The following is a 21596-nucleotide window of genomic DNA, read 5'->3' on the forward strand; positions in this document are numbered from 1 at the left end:
GACTTTGTCCAAAATGACTGTAAATGCTGTCGTACATATGCTAGGCCTGTATGTGGCGCTGTGATGTTGCCACAGAAACACACCAAAAGTAAACATTACAAAGTATACAATTACAGAGACACAATGATCCAAACCAGGGCGACTAAGGAGAGAAAATGAAAGTTCTCATAAAGTCAAAGACCGAACCATTTGCAAACACAATCAGATGAAGATGAAAGCGACAGTGAATATAAGAGCAGGAGAGACGAGGGACGATGACGACGTGGTTGTTTTCCCACAGTAACCCAGTTACTCTGTTGTACTGGTTGTATCGCTCAAACTTCAAGTAACACACTGTAGGATTTGCTCTCAGGGTCCCCCTACAGTTGGTAAACAGTATTGTTTGTTCCATTCATCCATGCAGTGTTTCCTGCTTTATCCTGACACAGGGTGAAAGGCGGGGGACATCCTGGACAGGTCACCAGTCCATCACAGAGACAAACATTCACAGGTGGGTGAGTGTTCAATTCACCTGTGGGTCTTTCTGCTACAAGGCAACAGTGCTGACCACTGCAGCTCCGCGTGGACATTGTTTGTCTGTTACGACTGTGGTCAAATATATGATGGACGATCAATGATAGCAGTGAACTCTGAAGCAGGACTTCTAATGTACAAACATCCCTGTCTTCAGAGCAGGTACAGTCGCCTATGTTATAGCACTTTATACAAATATGATGACATTGTTTTATTTTTCAGTCTAACACAAACAAACATGGTGCTTTAGTTTGTGTAGTCTGTGTTCTCTGCTCGGCTTATATAACCCGTGGCTCATTGTATGCACATTGTTGTGATTTATGAACGAGATGTTGAGAGACGAGGCTTCAATAACACATCATTAAATGAGTGATTCAATATATAATTCCTTCATCACATGTGTCATTAATGAATTCAAATTGGAAACAAATAAATCCACAATTAATTACATATGTCATTCGTTTATTAAAACGTGAATGCATTTGATCTAAACGCATATATAATTATTTCACTTCATTGTTTCATGGTCCTTGTGCAGCAGGGCATGATAAAATAATTTGATCTATAACTGCAGCTCTTAAGTATGTGATCCACTAGGACTGGGCGACATGGAGCTTTTTTTTGTCACCATATACTTTGTACTATCAAACAATATCAATATATATATATATATATATATATATATATATATCTATCACCATGAAATCACATCAATATTTCTGTCAAGCTTAGAGTTTCCCCTTTTACTCTGAAGTGAAATGTCAATATAGGAAAAGGTTATTTTGGTTTAAATACGGTTTATTTTTGTACAAGTTGAGCGTGACAACAGTAACACGTTCTGCAGATGAATTTCTATAATAAAACGGGTATATAGTAACTCAAATCTTGATACTTACTTGCTTCAAAGCTTCAAAATGAATTCTTTGATCAGTTCTAAATAAAGTTAAATATCAGGAAGTAGCTTCATGAAAGCTGCACCAATATTCTCTCATGTCCAGCCTCTTCTTCTTTCACTCTTGTAAAGTGTAATGTTGTCGTTGTTTTTGTGGCACGGACCAGAAACCAGAGGTTCCATAGTGTCAATGCAGGTGATGCAGACCTGCTCAGGCTTTGACAGAGGTGACATTCACCCTGCTGTAAGTTCATGTAGCATCAAAATGATCTTGGAGACATTCTTTATTATTACAAGGTTGAAATCTACCTACATTGTGTGCTGCTGCATATCTCCAGTAGCAGGTTTGAACCAGTAGGGGGAGCACTTCATCCCATTTAATCCCCTCTGAAATCAGTGAAACCACATTTGGTTCATTTCTTTTATTTGCTTGTGTGTTTGTTTTTCTATGCTGGTTTGTAAAGAAAGTTATAAATGTGAATAGCAGCCTTTAGGGTTAGAGCAGAGGAGTCAAACAGGCGGCCCACGGGCCATAGGCGGCCCTCCAATCGCTTATATGCGGACAGTCTTGTATAAAGTACCTAAAAGGGATACTTGAGTAAAAAAAAGCAAAAGTATCTTACCAGAAAATGACTTTGGTAGAAGTTGAAGTCACTTTTTATAATATTACTTAAGTGAAAGTCTTAAAGTATATGACATTTACTGGACTTAAGTACCAAAAGTAAGTTGCTGATATAAAATGTATTTAAGATTTACAAGTAAAAGTAAAAGTATTAAAAATAAAAGTGAGGAGTTAGGATTGAGTCATGGTAGCTCAGTGGTAGGATGAGTTGTCTTTGAACTGGAAGGTTGTGGGTTTGATTCTTGTCTCTGCTCGTCTGTGTGTCCTTGAGCAAGACACTTAACCCCATGTTGAAGTGTGTGAATGTATAAAAGATGTGTGAATGGGTGAATGTCAAAACTGTAGTGTAATTATTATTTTTGTTAGTGAGTAACAAAGATGGGAAATGTAGTGGAGTAAAAGTAACAGTTGCTTGAAATATAAGTAACAAAGTAAAGTACAGATACGTGAATTTTGCACTCAAGTACACTAACAAAGTATTTGTGCTTCATTATATTACAACATGCGGCCCAACACTTAATATCATGTTATGAAAACATGGCTGAACCTCAGCTGCAGGGAGGCGATAGAATATAATACTAAATATATTCACTAGCAATGTTTTATAAAAGTAATAAGACGACATCCAGGTGTAATCAGCACGTTATTAAATGTATTATATTCAACATTAATATGAGCTTGTTTTGTGTTTTTATTACAGTTGTCCATATTATTATTATTTACCTCATTTTCTGTTTTTGATATTTATACTTTCATTTAGCGTCATAAATATGTTGATATTGTGAAGTGTTCATCATTCCATTTGAAAACAGACACTTTTACTTTGAAATAATGTGAAATGAATAACCTAATTGTGATCTCATGATGGAATACTGTGTGATAAATCTAAGCTCTTTTCTCACCCTTGTTGTTCCGCCTCCTCTTGACCAGACTCGACACTCATTGGCCCCCAGGTCATATTGAGTTTGACACCCCTGAGTTAGAGGAAGGGTCAGGGTTGGGCTTATGAAGGGGGGCGTGTCCTGAGCGCTACAGGCTGCAGCCTGAGCCAACTCCTAAAATAACGTGAGTTTGTAACTTTCACTTTCGTTTATAACCTGAGTGAGTCAGTTTCACCCGGAGTTTAGTGACGTTGAGGCTCATATTGAATTCTCATTGGCTCAGATGGAGGTTGATGTTCACGCCTCTCAGTGTTTTTATTTCAGTGTTTGTCGCTGGAGTCTCAGTTTGTCTGCTTCTGGATAAAGACGCAGTTTCACCGTCACTTCAACAAACGGAGAAAATCACTATGAAGATCCTGCTTTTACTGGTTCTGCTGGGAATACACAGCGCGAGCGCACGTTAGTTTCTTTTATGTATAATGTTTGATCGATTGTAACAAATGTTTCATGTGTTTTTATCATGTGCTGTGTTTATGAATGTGACGTCATTTGATGGTCCTGGATGTTTAGTTGTAGGACTCCATTCTAGATTCTAACAATGTCAAATATATTTAATTATATTGTAACACTCTCAAGTGACGAGGAGACGTGTTTTCTCTTTCACCGTTCCAGCTAGATTTATTGCATAACTCTTTTGCAGCCACAGCACATGTCTCTCACACACTGCTCTTCACTTCCGGCGCTGAACCAACGTAAACAAACTGGATGGGGCGTGCTCTTAAACGTAGCTACGCTACACTACCCCCTCCCAACAAAACCCCTCGCCCCCGAGGGACAACAAATAACAAAAGAACATGGGTGCTAACTAACCCGAACTCACACACATGCACGCGCAGGTCCCATTCACACCTAACCCCACCACAATCACACATGCACACACAGGTGCCACTCACACCACCACCCCCCAGTACAGGTTCCGTTTTTTTTTTTTTACAACATCTTTATTCACAAGCACACATCAACTTTCCCTCCCACCAGTCCCCTAACCCCATTGAGACCACTTGTAGTCCCCCAAATACCTTGGTGCTCTCCTCACCCTTCCGGGCGCAGGGGTCACGGGGACCGACGAGCCTTCCCCCACCCCAGACGGACCCGGGGTCACTGCTGCAACTGCAGGGGCCTCCTCATCACCTGCAGCAGCAGGTAGCCTAACTGGGCTCTCTGTACCGGGAGTCACAGAACCCCTGTACGGAGCCAACCTATCTAGGTGCAGCATCACTTTCCTCCTCCTAGGTGCTGGCAACTAAAAACACATCTCTTCCGACTCTACCTTGACTAAGACGACGACGACAAAAAAAAACAAACAAACAAAAAAAAACAAACTTATACATCGCACTTATGACTAGCACTTCATAGTTTGGCTTACTTGAAGCTCTTACTTACTTCTAGCTCTTATTTGTACCCAAATGTTTAAATGCACTTATTGTAAGTCGCTTTGGATAAAAGCGTCTGCTTAAATGACATGACATGTAATGGCAACCGCACCCTGTAGACCACCTCGCCTACCTTCGCTAGCACCTCACAGGGCCCTCGCCAGTGACTGTCCAGTTTGGGGATGCTGCCCTTCTTGCGTCTAGGCTCATACACCCAAACCAATTCCCCTGGCACAAAATCCCGCCCCTGCGACCTGATGTCGTAGTTTCGCTTCTGACCCCTCTCAGTCGCCTGCATCTGCTCCCTAGCAAACTGATGTGCTGTCTCCAGGCGGTCCTGGAGGCGCCTGGCATACTCCGGACCAGGAGGAACCTCTGGAGCATCCGGTGGCTGGCCAAACGCCACCACTACTGGAGTGCGAAGCTCGTTCCCAAGCATCAGTAGGGCTGGGGAGCACCCCGTGGACTCCTGCACCGCCGAGCTACACGCCATGAGCACCAACAGCAAGTGCCTGTCCCAGTCCCGCTGATGCTCAGACACATGAAGAGCCAGTTGCTCCCCGAGGGTTCAGTTGAATCTCTCGACTAATCCGTCACTCTGTGGGTGCAACGGTGTGGTGTGGGTCTTATGAATTCCCAGGCGCACGCACATCGCGGCGAAAACCCTGGACTCAAAGTTACGACCTTGGTCACTATGTAGCAATTCGGGCACCCCAAAACGTCAGAACATGCCCTCAACCAGCGCATCCGTGACTGTCTCCGCCTCCATATTCAAGATTTCAAGATTCAAGATTCAAGATTCTTTATTGTCATTATGCAAGCATAACAAAATTTCCTCCCGAGACTCTCAGCAAACATTGAAATACGAATGAACAAAACAGAAAACAAGAAAGGTTATTGCAGGTGAAATGTGCAAAAAGTGAACAGTGCAGGGAAATGTATGTACAGGGGGAAAAAGGGGCAGTTGTATTATAAATATAAATATAAAGTGCAGAACTTAGTGCCAGACCTGTGTCATCCACTACAGAGGGGGGAGGGGGGGGGAGGGGGTTATTGATTTCACAGCCCTGGGGAAGAAGCTGTCCCTGAGTCTTTTGGTGGAGGATCTGATGATCCTGTACCGTTTTCCTGATGGAAGTGGTGCAAAAAGAGCGTTGCCTGGGTGGGTGGGGTCTGTTGCTATCCGTCTGGCCCTCCTCTGGAGTCGTGCGGTGTAAACAGAATCCAGATCAGGTAGACGGCGGCCCACAATCCCCTGTGCAGTTCTCACCACCCGGGCTAAGTCCTTCCTGTTTTGTGACGTGCAGCTGCCGTACCACACCGTCACACTGAGACACAGGATGCTCTCTATCGTGGCTCTGTAAAAGTTTGTGAGCAGCTGAGGAGAGAGTCCAGTCCTCTTCAGCTTCCTGAGGAAGAAGAGCCTTTGTTGAGCCTTCTTCACCAGGTGCGAAGTGTTCACACTCCATGAGAGGTCAGAGGAAATGTGGATTCCCAGGAACTTGATGTTGTCTACACGCTCCACTCCCTCTCCTTGTATGCAGAGTGGAGCGTGTTCAGTCTTCCTGGACCTCCTGTAGTCTACTATGACCTCCTTTGTTTTGGTGGTGTTCAGGATGAGGTTGTTCCTGGAGCACCATTGTGTGATGTGGTGGACCTCTTCTCTGTAGTGGGTCTCATCATTGTTGGATATGAGACCCACCACGGTGGTGTCGTCCGCAAACTTTACAACCATGTTTGTGGGATGGATGGCAGAGCACTCCTGTGTGAAGAGAGTGAAGAGGGCTGGGCTGAGCACACAACCCTGTGGCGTTCCGGTGTTGAGGACCAGCGGTGCAGAGGTGGACCCCCGTATCCTTACCACCTGGGGTCTGTTGGTGAGGAAGTCGCTGATCCAGGAGCAGAGCGATGGTGCCAAACCCAGATTGTGCAGTTTAAGCGCCAACACGTCCGGGAGAACGGTGTTAAACGCTGAACTAAAGTCCACAAACAGCATCCTGACGTAAGTGTTTGGATGCTGCAGGTGAGTCAGGGTCGTGTGAAGTGCTAATGAGACAGCATCCTCCGTAGAGCGGTTCTCCCTGTAGGCGAACTGCAGACTGTCCAGGCCCGCAGGGATGGCGTCTTTGATGTACTTCAGGAGGATCCGCTCGAAGCACTTCATTATGACTGGGGTCAGGGCGACAGGACGGAAGTCATTGAGACAGGTGACAGTGGATTTTTTGGGCACAGGCACAATGATGGAGGACTTCAGGCAGACAGGGACTGAGGAGAGCTGCAGCGACATGTTGAAAATGTCCAGAAAAACTGCTGCTAGCTGATCCGCACATGACTTCAGTGTCCGACCTGACACCTTATCTGGGCCTGCCGCCTTGTTGGTGTTGATCCTCCTCAGGGTGGACGTCACCTGGTGCAGCTGCAGGGTGAGAGGCTGGTGCTGCACCTCTGGCTGAGGAAGATGTACAGTCCTTCTGCTCGGAGAGTCGAAGCGTGCGAAGAAGCTGTTTAAAGTGTCAGGCAGAGTGGGGTCGTGGCTGGCCTGCTGCTCACTACGCTTGTAGTCAGTGAGGGTCTTGATGCCTTTCCACATGTTGCGGGTGTTGTTGTCGCGGAAGTGTTCCTCGATGCGTTGCCTGTACCGATGTTTCGCCAGCTGGATGCCCTTCTTCAATTCTTTTCGGGCCCTGCTATAAGCCAGTTTGTCTCCTACTCTGTAGGCTGCATCCCGGGCTTTTAGCAGGGACCGCACTGTGCCGTCCACCCATGGCTTCTGGTTGGGAAAAACCGTGATTGTTTTTGTGGGTAGAACAGCGTCGGTGCAGAAGTGAATGTAGGACAGCACAGATGACGTGTAATCCTCTAGGTTTGCATCCCTTTTGAACACCTCCCAGTCTGTCTGTTCAAAGCAGTCCTGTAAGGCTGCAGAGGCCTCCTCAGTCCAAACCTGGATGGTCTTGGTGGTGGGTTTGGACCTGCAGATCAGAGGTCTGTAGGCAGGAATCAGCTCCACAGAAATATGGTCTGACATGCCAAAGTGAGGTGCTGCTGCAGCCTTGTATGCCCCTTTGATGTTACAGTACAGTTGATCCAGTGTGTTATTGTCTCTTGTTGGAAACTTGATGAATTTGTGGAATTTGGGGAAGACAGCCTTTAGTTCCACATGGTTAAAGTCCCCAGCCACTATCACAGCCGCTTCTGGATTCGCGTTCATTTGGCCGCTGATGAGGCAGTACAGCTCCTCCAGTGCTAGCTTAGCATTAGCTCGCGGTGGAATGTACACGGCTACGATAACAACAGAGCTGAGTTCTCTCACCAGTTTGAACGGTCTGCACTTCACTGCCAGATATTCCAGGTCGGGGGAGCAGAGTGTTGAGATGACATTCGTAGCTGTACACCAGGAGTCGTGGATGTACAGCGCCAAACCTCCGCCTTTGGACTTGTCTGAAGCTGCAGTCCTGTCGGCTCGGAACAAAGAGCGGCCGGCTAGCTCCACCGCCGCGTCGGGGATGTTGTTGTCCAGCCAGGTTTCGGTGAAAATTGCCACACAGCTGTCCATCCGACGTGAGACGATCCTCAGCTGAATTTCGTCCAGTTTGTTGGCGAGTGACCTGACGTTGGCGAGGAGGACACTGGGCAAAGCCGGTCTGTGTGGGTTAGCTTGTAGCCTAGCACGCAGCCCGCTCCGCTTACCCCGCTTTCGTTTCCGTAGCCTCCGCCGTCTCCTTGGCCACAGAGGGGGGATGGTGGGAGCCTCTATGGTCCGCTGCAGCTCCGGTGGAATAAAGTTCAGCAATGGGGTACGCTTCCGGCCATTTACTAAAATAATCCATGGCCGTCAGGATGTAACGGTTGCCCCTGTCAGTGATGGGTAACGGGCCCACGATGTCCACCGCCGCTCTTTCCAAAGGGGCCCCCGCACGGAGCTGCTGGAGCGGGGCTTGTGAACGCCCGGTGGGGCCCTTGCGCGTCGCACCTCTGGCAAAAATCCGCCACATCCCTCTGATAGTTACCCCAGTAAAAATCTTGTCGGAGACGACGCAGGGTCTTGGTGACTCCAAAGTGCCCTGACCCCAAGGCACCATGCATGACCTCCAACACAGCCCCCTGCCTGCTACGCGGAACCACCAACTGCCATATCTCACCTCTCCCCGGTGCCACCCAGGCCCGCTGCAGCAACCCCTGGCGCAACCTCAACTCCCCAAACTTGGCCCAGAGCCCTTTGGTGCTCCGGGACAGCGCCCCCACATCCTCCCACGGTGGACGCTCCTGAGCCTCTACCCACTGCAGCACTGGCTGCAGATCAGAGTCCTGCTCCTGTTCTCGCCGCCCCTCATCCGGCCCAATGGTCTGCAACTCCCCGCAGAAAACCTCCCTCACCTGGCCTACTGCCCTGAACTCCTCCCTCTCTTCCTGCAATCCCTGCTCCCTGCCCTCTGCACGCTCACAAAAATTACACAGCATGGTCGGTCCGGACTACAAAAAGGCAGCCCGCACAGGTAGTACTTAAAATGTCTCACAGACCGCAGCACGGCCAACAGCTCACGACGGGTGACACAGTAATTGCGCTCTGGCTTCTCGAACACCTTGCTAAAGTAGGCCACCACCCTCTCACCCTCAGGCCACACCCGAGAAAGTACACCCCCACCCCCTCACTGCTCGCGTCGGTGTCGAGGACAAAAGCTAGCGAGGGGCTGGGCGGCACCAGCACTGGGGCCTCACACAATGCGCGCTGCAGATGCTGAAAAGCCGCCTGACACTCCTCAGTCCAGCCATAGGACCGGTCCTTCTCCAACAGCCGGTGTAGGGGCGCTGCAATGGTGGCGAAACCCTGCACGAACCTCCTGTAATACGAGGCCAGCCCAATGAAACTTTTTAGCTGCCTCCGATTTGCAGGAGTAGGCCAGTTCCGCACCATCCCTACCTTGTCAGCCATGGTGCTGATCCCCTCCCCGGTCACCCTGTGCCCCAAGAATGAAACCTTCCTCGTCATAAAATGGCACTTATCAGGCTGCTTCCGGCGCTGAACCAACGTAAACACACTGGATGGGGCGTGCTCTTAAACGTAGCTACGCTACAATATTATTTAAATCTTTCTTTCTTATTGTTTATTATTTTCTTCATCATACAGTCTAATGTGCACATATGCACTTCCACCATTTCACTTTTAGTTATTCATGACCTCATGAAGGTCTATAAAAAGGTGTGAGCTCCAAACGCGGAAAACAACTTTAAAACCTTTTTGTATTTGTTATCATCTGAAATGATTAATAAACTTCATTTAGACGTATCTTACTGATAATTAAACCCTTTTATACAACATTTCACAATAAAATATGAATCAGCAGCTAAATCGTGTATATTTTATCATTAAAAGTGACTCTTCTCATAATAATGAAATAAATAAATAACAGATAAATACCTTCTTGTCAAATGAATTTGTGAATGATTTATTTGTACAACACATCATTTGGATAAAAAACAAATTCATAAATAAATAGTTATAAATACATTGATAAGATATTACTAAAGAAAACATTAAAGACTAAAAGTTTATAAGTTATTTTTAATGAAGAGAATTATTAAATAAAATAATAAAATCTTATAAATATACAGTATGTCTAGATAAATATTTGTCACCGAGGAGGAGTGAAATGTGTTTGAATGTATTTGATGTCGTCTTGACTCTGAGTACAGTGATTTATAAAACTGTCATTCTGAAATCTTAAGTCTTGACGTTCACTGTCTCTCACAGGAACTCACTCTCTGAAGTATTTCCGCACTGGATCATCTGAAGTCCCAAACTTCCCACAGTATGTGGTTGTTGGTTTGGTTGATGATGTTCAGATGTATCACTGTGACAGCAACACAATGAGAGCAGAACCCAAACAGGACTGGATGAGTAATATCACAGATCCACAGTACTGGGAGAGACAGACTGGGATCTGTTTGGGTTCCCAGCAGGCCTACAAAGCCAACATTGAAATTGCAAAGCAGCGCCTCAACCAAACTGGAGGTTTGTTTGTGTTTCACTTTTTACTGATAAAATGCGTATTAATCACAACACACACAGACACGCGCACACACACACACACACACACACACACACCACAAACACACTCATATTATTTATACACAGTCTACTTTAACTAACGTCTCTTTCTGAAAGTATTAAATAATATTTTCTTTTTTTAACAAAGACTTAGGAAATGTAAACATGTTTTAATCTTCATTCACAGCCTGAACAGCATTCACACTTTTTCAGAGTGAGACTGTGTCGCTCTGCTGTTACACCACCTGTACACTAGATGTCAGTGTAGTTTCTATGATTGAAAGTGAATGAATCATGTTGGAGTTCTAAAGTTGAACAACAATGATCCTTATTGATATTATTATGATTATTTATTTATTTTCAAGTGAATCAGTGAAGACGATGTTTGCAACCAGTGAACTTATCAATGTGACTGAGAGTCATGGAGCAGACATGCTGCTAATCTGACCTTCATCAATTATGAATCAGTTACTAAATGAATCAACTGTTTCCATCAATATTCTTTTTTCTTAGTTTTAAAACACATTGTTCAGCTTCTTAAATGTGAATATTTTCTGGTTTCTTGTTACAAAGAAATGATTCAAAAAACGGATTTGTTTCATTTTCTGGACAAAAGAGGACATTTGAAAACATCATTTGGAGGTTGATCAATATTTGTTGACGTTGTACAGAACAAACAGCTGATCAGTGATTAATGGAGAGAAGAATGAATAATGAACATAATGGTTAGTTGCAGCCCTGGCACCAACGCAGCAGACTCTCAGGTGTGAACACAGACTAAAGTGACGTGACGTCATCACACAGACTTATTCTGTGGAGTCGTCATGAAAGTGAAAACTGTGTGTTTGTGTTTGATGGAACTGACCTTACTTTCTAGCACATGTCTCTGCAGTGTTGCTCCTGCACATACACACTTTGAGATGACGCTGCTTCACAACAGTATCTTGTACTAACACAATTACAATAAGAAGGAAAACAGAATTCAAACATTGAGTCGAGTGTGACGTCAAAGTCAACTCAGCTCACTGACTCGTCCCACACCAGCGTCACAGGAAAAACTGTCTCACAAAACTCAAGAGAAGTGAGACAGTTGTTTAATGAAACTTAAGAAAAGGTGAATCAACAGTGACCAGTGAACATGACATGAGAGTCAAACCAGAGAAATTCTCTGGACAATTGTCACAGAACATTTTCTGATACATTACAGTTGAAACAGTTATTTAATGACATGATGAAAATGTCTCATCATAAATAATAAGATTTTAAGATATAAAGTAGAGCAACACATGATATTACATTTATTGTGCAATAATGAACCACATTGTGTAGAACAAATAATAAATGACAGAATGAGACATTAGATTTGATCATAGTGTCAGAGCCATAACACTTTTTATTTAATGCTGATTAATGATGTCACTCCATCAAACCTGTGTGTTGTTCTCCGTGGTAAAGAGACGATGAACTCTCTCTCTCTCTCTCTCTCTCTCTCCCTCTCTCTATCTCTCTCTCTCTCTCTCTCTCTCCCTCTCTCTATCTCTCTCTCTCTCTCTCTCAGGTGTCCACATTGTCCAGAATATGTATGGCTGTGACTGGGATGATGAGACTGGAGAAGTTGACGGGTATGATCAGTTTGGTTATGATGGAGAAGACTTCATAGTATTGGACCTGAAGACAGACACATGGATCGCTCCATCATCACAGGCTTTCATCACCAAAAACAAATGGGATGCTGATAAAGCTCAACTTGCTTATCTTAAAAACTACTACACCCAGTTGTGTCCTGAGTGGTTGAAGAAGTACGTGGAGTATGGGAAGAGCTCTCTGCAGAGAACAGGTAAAACCCCAGAACCTGAATGAACATAATCTTCATACATGTCTTTTATTTCTGATGATGTCTTTTACCACCACTGTGTCTCACACTGATGACGTGTCTCTCTCTCTCTCAGTCAGAGAGAAACGTTTTTTTAAAAAAACTTGAAATTGCTAATCAAAATAGATGGTGATTAATTTAGTAATCGAATAATAAACAGTTCATCATTGCAGCTATATTTTAACTATAGCTTATGCTGCAGATATTGTGACAATAAATAATCTTAGTATTAGATTAATATTAATAAAAAAGAAAACACATCTATTAAATTGAAATTCAATATATGTGAAAAAAGTACACATTTCATCTGACAAAACACAATAAATATATTACATTATAAAATATAAAGTAAAACATAAAATAATATAATTTTGCACTGCTGCAACATTGATGTTCCAGTTTAAGATCAATAAATGAATTCAAAGTGTTCATCTATCATCAAAATAGAAACCATTTTAAAAGGTTTACAACATGAAGACAACAAATTATGTGAAATGAAGTCAATCAGTGAAAGAAAGAAAGAAACTTGTAACAATAAGTTGTTTAAGAGGATTTAAAAGAAGTATTTAAAGATAGTGAGTTAGTCAGTCTGATCTCATCAGAAAAAAGGTCCAGACTGAAAAAGTCCAGTCCTCAGATGTGTGAAAACCTCAATTTACAGCCAGACTCAGAAACGAATGCAGGATCAATGACAGCAAACAGGAATGTGAGTTATAATAAAGTGTCAACGTTTGTTTTCCTTCTCCAGTGGTTCCCTCAGTGTCTCTCCTCCAGAAGTCTCCCTCCTCTCCAGTGACCTGCCACGCTACAGGTTTCTACCCAAACAAAGCCGTGTTGTCCTGGAGGAAAGACGGAGAGGAGCTTTATGAGGACGTGGACCACGGAGAGACTCTGCCCAACCATGACGGAACCTTCCAGATGAGCACTGACCTGCGAGTGTCATCAATCCCACCTGAGGACTGGAGGAAGTATGACTGCGTGTTCCAGCTCTCTGGTGTGGAAGACGTTGTCAAAGTACTGGACAAAGACGCCGTCCAATCCAACAGAGGTAAAACTCCTAAACACTCCTTTAATTCACTGTAATAGTTCTGCAGGTCATGCTTGTTGCTTTTCATTGATTCATCAACACTTTCATTGTAGGTCTGTATTCAGTCCATGCTTGTGCTGCATCATGACATCATCATGTGACAAATCCATCAAAGAAAAGTTTTCTTTCACTAATTGTCTTCATGTTATGGTTTTATTTTATAAAACCTTTGATAAAGTTGATCTCCAGCTTAAATCATGGTCAAAAGTTCAGTTCTTCAGTGATCCACAGATAAAATGTACATTCTTTTGTAGCCCGGTGGAAATTAAATAGAATGATATAAGTTGGAATAAATAATTGAATTGCCTAATATGCATAATGTTAGGTTAAAAAGAGTTTAAGTTCATCATCAATACATGTTAAAAATGAAGTTAAAAAAATTGTCCAGCAATGAAGTCATGATATTACTTTATTACATTAATTAATATTGGGTAATGTTTATTGAAATGTTGTATTTAATATGTTAAAGTGTTCATTACAAAAGTTTTATCTATGTGAGAAGCGGAAGAAACAGCCACGGGTTGTGATTTTGGTTTTATTTTGAAAGCGAGAGCGAGCGAGTGAGAGAGAGAGAGAAGCGAGAGATAACGAGGGAGACCACGGGAGAAGCTGCGTGTACGCTGTTAGGTGAAACGAGCTGTTTAATTAACGTCTGTCATCAGTTTCGTTGGAGTGTTCGATCAGAACTCTTTGAGAGATTTAATGGTGACTTTTCCAAGAGTTTGTGTGGATTACTCAAGCCGAGAAGAAGAACAAAGTTACGCTAACTGCTAACCTAGTAGCTAGTGATGCTGCGCAAGGCCTTGCTAATGAGCTAACGACCAGTGACCTCTGTGGTGAAGCCTGTGCGGAGTTGCCTGTGTGGAGCTGCCATCCACGTAACTGAGTGCCAACGTGTGGATTTAGCCGGGATCGTCAACTACGTGAGTTTTCTCATCTGCGTGGATCGTCTCCTCCTCATCACCTTTCGTCCTGCTTCTGCTGGCCTACATCCTGTGTGTGCGTGGCTACAGCACCTGTGTATTAAAGGCGACATAGACCGGAAGCTCCAATTAACGCTGCGTTTGTGTGTGTGTATCTGCGTCATTACCTCGTTTATGAAACCCTAAAGTTTCAGAACAAACAGTTCAGCCACTGCTGAGAAAATAGTGTTGTATTGTTTTCCTGGGCTCTGCGAAGCGGATCGGCACTTCCTTAATTTGATGTCGTCATCAGAAATCCTCATCACTCCTCTCACCACCGTAGCGCCTCCCGGTCGGGCACTAGTCCGGGCACACCCGGTTGCATACATTCAACCACAGAAGAAGAAGAACTACTCTCGTTGTAGCTGCTGAGATGCAGAGCATCCACCGTGCCAGAGGGGGAGCTGTGTATCTGAGAGCTGGCCTATCTATTACGTCACTTCCAGGTACCTGGCCAATCACAGGACAGTGGGAAAGCTCTCGTTGGCTGGCCAATCACAACACAGTCCACGTTCTGGGGGTGTGGTTTTGGTCTGAAACAGCGCGGCTGACGAGAGTGTCAGTGAGGAGATATTTTGATCGGCTCGTTTGCAACAACTACGAGGTTTTTAACCATGAAAACAAATTAATATATGTAAGTAGACCTCCATAACTAACATATATGTGTGATACAAGCATTCTATGTCACGTTTAAGGTACCGTTTCTTTGTTTTGGCCCTTGTGGTGAAGCAGTCATTGTGTTTTTGGCTACAACGCACCCGAGATACATTCAGGCCTGCATCTTTTAAACTGGGTATTTAATTGTGGTAAATTTATTGCCGGCTATTTTATTTTCTTTGGGCCCATAGTTTAATGTTCAGGTGTATACATGTCTCATTGAAAAACTCTGTGAAGATGTGTAAGTGCTGAATTTAATTTGTTGAGTAAACAATTTAATATTTGTTATAAGAACAGAAGTGGTTACTGTCTTAACTATTCTAAGTTCCCTAAGCATAAGAGCAATTTTATTTGGAAACTGTTTGTTTAAAGAGTACTGTGTTTAGATATTGGGTTAAAGGATACAGTGCTTTACAATCATATACATTTACTGGATTAAGTTCTTTGGAGAAACTCAATACTCAATACTACATATTGAAAGAGTTCAGGTTTAGAAAAAGAAATGATATTTAATGTGGAAACTGAAGCTGGAAGTGATTTCTGTTTCACTTTGTGTGAGTTGAAGAGAAACAAATCACTGGTGACAAAATGATGTTTGGAATGATTTTCATTTTCTTTCCTTTTTCAGCCAAATCCGCCCCATCTCGTAAGTAAAGATTTGTATTTCCATGATTCCTATTTATTTACAATTCTAACTTAGGTTGAAATGGACGTGGTATTGACACAGCTGTTATTCTACATGTTTACAGAACATGTCCAGGTTTATATGTGTTCATACAGACATATGAGAGCTTTGCTTTTCATGCAAAGACTTGAAAAAAGAAGGAAAGAAAAGAAAAGTGTGATCTTTGTTAACAATGTGTTTCTGACCCCACAGCTGCGAGCAGCACTGAGGTGCAGCAGCTGAACACTGAGAGAGAATAAATGACAAATACATCACCGTTCCTTTGTAAGTAAAACAAAATCACTTTAGAAAAATAACTTGAAATGTTTCACCTCAGATTTATGAAACACTACAAGGAGTTTTCTGTCCATAAAGAAGATCAAATGAACGGCTTTCTTAAAGTGACATGAACATTTTTGTCACCATAAACATTTTGGTCATAATACCCAGCTCTAACTGTCTCACCAGTCTGAATCATCGCAGTTTTACGTCTCAATGACAATGTGTATTTATGAAATCTGTCTTTTTTCAAATATTCATCATCATTTAATGTTGTTTTCTTTCTGTAGGTTCCCGGAATCATTTCATCCACTGGAACAAGGAGTGATGTCACCAAAGGGAAATATTGATTCTCAGTCTCATCAGAAATCACTGATTACTGATTGATCAACAAACAAACAACACTTATTCACAAAGTGGCAACATTTGAAAACATCAATGACAAATCTTCATCATTGTCAACACTTATTTCAACTTATTTCAACACAACTCTAAATACACATTGACTATATAGACTTTCTTTTCATTCTCTGGTTGTGTAAAATCACTGGGGACAACAGTGTAAGTCCATCAGCGTCGTTCAATCACACATTTACAACGTGGTATAGAGACTGTAGATTAGCTGCAGGTGTCATTGTGCTTTTATTTGTGGCACAATGTTTTGCCTCTTTACTCAACAAGATAGAAAATGATTGGACACATTTCCACCTGGTTTGTGTTGCATCTCTAAACTCACTGTTAGTTCCATTTGCGGAAAATCTCTTTCTTCACTATATACACGATGCCACACGTTAATAATAATAATCACATATTCAGTGATGTATCGGCTGTAGATCCAAGACACAAACACACATTAAACAATAAGCATCACTGCTTTTCCACTTGTATAAATATGTAAATATTTCAGGCTCAGAGTAATTAATGTTTCTTTCTTTCATGATGTTTTGATTATATATCACTTAATGTAGTGGCTAAGCCCCAGCTTAAAGCCACCTAGGGTCTGCAGGACAGGCTAAACTTAATAACACGCTGCATACACTTTCTGGCACGTCCAATGAAGTCCAGTCATTGGACTTCATAACAAAAATTGTTTTGTTAAGCAAAACAAAAGGTCGCACATTTGTTTTGCTTAATGTGCAACCTTTTATTTCTCACGTTTTAGGCGCAAGATCAAGTCCAACAAACAGCAGTAAATCGGTGACGGAGACCACTGTGCCATAAGCATATCTTAAAGCGGTTGAAAAACTGTGTGCTCTTCCGTCCGGCAACACCTGCCCAGTGACACAAAGTTCCCACCTTTGTAACAAAAAGAACACACCCACCACCTGTCGGCATAAATTGGTAGTGCAGCAGCTACACAAAGAAATGGCTCCTACACACCGGCCCCTAATTGTAATGGATACCAGACATAGAATTCTTTCAAAAATAAACCAGGGAGCCATAATCAAAATGATACTTGAACACATTTTACAACACAAATTCTTTCATGTATCATTTTCATGTGAACCTTTGACCTTCTATTCTGTACCCTCACAAAGCAAGCAAAGTTTTGGTGATAGGACGATCATTTAAGATGGCTTCAGCTTCACACATCACTGTTTGAAGTCCATCATCATCCAGTCTTTGCTGTTGAAGCACTGAACTCAGAATCCTTCTCACCATGCGGATTACACGCTCCCAGACTCCACCATGATGTGAACCTGCTGGGGGATTGAAACTCCACTTAATTCCATCCTTCCTCAAAGCTCCTTGAATCTGCTCATGATTCAGCGATGCAAGCGCCTCTCTTAGCTCTCTCTCTGCTCCTATGAAGTTAGTTGTATTGTCAGATTGAATATGAGCAACTTGACCGCTTCTGCAAATGAAACGACGTAGAGCATTGATGCATGAATTTGTATCCAGAGAGTTAGCCACTTCCAAATGGACCGCTCTGGTGGTTAGACAGGTGAAAACCACGCCATAGTGCCCAGTGACACAAAGTTCCCACCTTCATAACAAAAAGGACACACCCACCACCTGTCGGCATAAATTGGTAGTGCAGCAGCTACACAAAGAAATGGCTCCTACACTTCATATGAAACAAGCTTGTTCATGAAATGAGATTTGTGGGATTTTTGAAGCTCGTCGACACACTGATGTTTCAGCTTTGGCTTCTTAAACATTTTGAAGATGTGTTTAAAGAAATGAAGTTGCACTGTTGTTTCTTTCCTTTTGTACTTCTACCTTGCTTTTCAAAATTCAATAAAGGCCCTGATTTGTTCAAATGTCTACACTCTGTGTTTTTGCTCATGTACAAAGACTTTGTGTAGCCACAGTTCTACATCACACTCTTAGAGCAGGCTCTGTAAACTCTGCTGCTCCTCTGCAGTGGCTCCTTGTAGCTTTGGAAAGAAGGAAATTCATTCTGTTATTTCGGTGTCATTTTAGTTCTACATTCACAGGAAACTCTTCATTTGCTTTATTTTTTCCCCCCCAAATCATTTATTGTTAACTTTTTTTACTGCCACACAGTGTTTCCCAAACTTTCTATATTAGAATTTAAATCAGGACAAGAAGTAGCAACTCATTTACACCTAATATCAAACTTGAACTCAGATGTGTGGTAAATTAATTTCCCCTTCATTTTGTACACGTTATTGTAAATCGTGTACACATAAATCCTAATAAACATGTCGGGAAATAGTTTGATCTAAAAGAATCACTGTGCTCTAGTTTGTGCAATCAGGCAATACAGGGGTGTAGTGGCGCCGTTACGCCACAAGAGGGAGTGTCCCCTCAAATGAGCAACTGTGTCAAGGGTAAACACAGCCGATGCACACAGTGTGTAACCTGCATCCGGCTGGACAGAAGCGTAACAATGCGTATTGCCATGTGTATTTTCAGACTGTCCAGTAAAGAATGTGCGTCTTTATTGAAGTAGGTAAAGTAAGGTTAACAAAACACGCAGGACAAAAGGTCCTGGATCACGAGATAAAACAAATGCTAACACAATAGCCTCAGACCTTGAGTTAAAGAGGCCTGCATCGTTAGAACAACGCAAGAAATGTAATATCAGAGAAAACGTTACTTAAACTACAAATGGCGACAAGTGGCACACCATGAGGTGTTAACCATTGAATCTCGAGTAACACCAGTACACAGAGTTCAAAGGTCAATCACGTAAAACAACAACAACTCTCAGGTTTTTCTAAAGACGGACAAAGCGCAGCCGCCACCATCTAAAGCCAGCCCCAACTCAAGTCTCCCAGGCGTCTTTATACTGCAAGGCTGGTCATCGTCAGGCGTAGTTTGGCTGATTGCATTCCAGCCATTGATGGCTGAGCGTCCACAGCTGGACAACAGAAGCTGCAGCAAACCTAAACACACACATACACCCAGACACACACACGTACATGTACACAACAGCTGGAACACACTGACAAAAGGCTGATGTGCTCAACTGCATCTGTTTAAGTAGATGAACCTGGTTGATTGGACTCAACCACTCTCTGACAGCCAGGGGGGTGTTATGGCAGCCTGCTACACTCCTCCTCAGATGAAGAAGACCATCTGTCCCCTTCAATTATCTATGGACTGGACAGAGAAGTATATAAGATCAGGCAGGAGATGCTTTGAGTGAAGCTTGGCTTGAAATGTTTGTGTTCAGTTTAAGTTCTGTTAATGGTTGGGCTCATAAAACTGCAGTGTTTTTATGTTTTTTTTATTGTATTTAGTTTTTGACCTTGACCTGCTCTCATAGTTTACACCTATGGTACGGGGAAGAACTGCACGAGTATGGGCTGGACGTCCCAGGACCAAGATTGAAGACACCAACAAAGGTGGTTGACAATAATGAAGTCAAGACTTTATCCACACGGAAACAGAACTTTACCTACATGATCTTTGTCTTTGTCTTTTTAAAAGGTTTTCTGTCAACACGTCATTGTTTCAAGAAATGTCTTCATCCACATGACTGACTTTGTCCAAAATGACTGTAAATGCTGTCGTACATATGCTAGGCCTGTATGTGGCGCTGTGATGTTGCCACAGAAACACACCAAAAGTAAACATTACAAAGTATACAATTACAGAGACACAATGATCCAAACCAGGGCGACTAAGGAGAGAAAATGAAAGTTCTCATAAAGTCAAAGACCGAACCATTTGCAAACACAATCAGATGAAGATGAAAGCGACAGTGAATATAAGAGCAGGAGAGACGAGGGACGATGACGACGTGGTTGTTTTCCCACAGTAACCCAGTTACTCTGTGTGTGAAAGTCTTAAAGTATATGACATTTGCTGGACTTAAGTACCAAAAGTAAGTTGCTGATATAAAATGTACTTAAGATTTACAAGTAAAAGTAAAAGTATTAAAAATAAAAGTGAGGAGTTAGGATTGAGTCATGGTAGCTCAGTGGTAGGATGAGTTGTCTTTGAACTGGAAGGTTGTGGGTTTGATTCTTGTCTCTGCTCGTCTGTGTGTCCTTGAGCAAGACACTTAACCCCATGTTGAAGTGTGTGAATGTATGAAAGATGTGTGAATGGGTGAATGTCAAAACTGTGGTGTAATTAAAATATATTGAAGTACAGTAACAAAGTATTAGTACTTCATTATATTACAACATGCGGCCCAACACTTAATATCATGTTTTGAAAACATGGCTGAACCTCAGCTGCAGGGAAGCGATAGAATATAATACTAAATATATTCACTAGCAATGTTTTATAATAGTAATAAGACGACATCCAGGTGTAATCAGCACGTTATTCAATGTATTATATTCAACATTAATATGTACATGAGCTTGTTTTGTGTTTTTATTACAGTTGTCCATATTATTATTGACCTCATTTTCTGTTTTTGATATTTATACTTTCATTTAGCGTCATAAATATGTTGATATTGTGAAGTGTTCATCATTCCATTTGAAAACAGACACTTTTACTTTGAAATAATGTGAAATGAATAACCTAATTGTGATCTCATGATGGAATACTGTGTGATAAATCTAAGCTCTTTTCCCACCCTTGTTGTTCCGCCTCCTCTTGACCAGACTCGACACTCATTGGCCCCCAGGTTTGACACCCCTGAGTTAGAGGAAGGGTCAGGGTTGGGCTTATGAAGGGGGGCGTGTCCTGAGCCAACTCCTAAAATAACTTGAGTTTGAAACTTTCACTTTCGGTCATAACCTGAGTAAGTCAGTTTCACCCGGAGTTTAGTGACGTTGAGGCTCATATTGAATTCTCATTGGCTCAGATGGAGGTTGATGTTCACGCCTCTCAGTGTTTTTATCTCAGTGTTTGTCGCTGGAGTCTCAGTTTGTCTTCTTCTGGATAATGCATGGATGTATTATAAGAACTGGGTAGAGCACCGCCCCCTCTGCCTTGAAGACAGTTTTGTCATGGTGGCCACTTCCGTGTACTGCAACAAAAAATACTCCCGGGACCAAAAAGCAATTTTCCCATTGAGCACAATAGTAAAAGAGACGCCTCTAAAACTGTTCACAGGACACCTCGAGACTTGGACATAGGCATGTATAGATCTTTCTATTCTATATTTTTTATTCGTGGAGTTTCATATTTGAAAAACCTTCCTAAATATTTCTCAGAGTGACGTCACAGCGGTGTACGAGCACAGCAAAGCGCGGTCATTGCGTCTCGGGAACGGCTTGTTCACATAGCCAAAAGGCATCATGGGGTAA

At 42.7% G+C, this 21596-nt stretch overlaps 1 protein-coding gene across 1 annotated transcript; it reads left to right on the forward strand.

Moving 5' to 3' along the window:
- The first annotated feature begins 3246 nt into the window (after window positions 1-3246).
- LOC131447122 (major histocompatibility complex class I-related gene protein-like) lies at window positions 3247-18180 on the forward strand. The gene is made up of 7 exons (XM_058618607.1): window positions 3247-3367; window positions 10094-10354; window positions 11949-12227; window positions 13012-13311; window positions 15598-15615; window positions 15847-15918; window positions 16203-18180. The coding sequence occupies exons 1-6, from the start codon at window positions 3316-3318 to the stop codon at window positions 15891-15893; spliced, it is 957 nt and encodes a 318-aa protein (XP_058474590.1). The 5' UTR covers window positions 3247-3315; the 3' UTR covers window positions 15894-15918; window positions 16203-18180.
- The last annotated feature ends 3416 nt before the right edge of the window (window positions 18181-21596 follow it).

Source organism: Solea solea, chromosome 20 (genome assembly GCF_958295425.1).
Source record: "Solea solea chromosome 20, fSolSol10.1, whole genome shotgun sequence".
Taxonomy (NCBI): Eukaryota; Metazoa; Chordata; class Actinopteri; order Pleuronectiformes; family Soleidae; genus Solea; species Solea solea.

What these genes read in the sequence shown, in the direction of transcription:
- LOC131447122 (XM_058618607.1), top strand. Translation starts at nt 3,316, where the DNA reads ATGAAGATCCTGCTTTTACTGGTTCTGCTGGGAATACACAGCGCGAGC. An exon ending in AATACACAGCGCGAGCGCAC is followed by an intron (nt 3,368 to 10,093) that starts GTTAGTTTCTTT and finishes TGTCTCTCACAG; the next exon opens with GAACTCACTCTCTGAAGTAT. An exon ending in GCGCCTCAACCAAACTGGAG is followed by an intron (nt 10,355 to 11,948) that starts GTTTGTTTGTGT and finishes TCTCTCTCTCAG; the next exon opens with GTGTCCACATTGTCCAGAAT.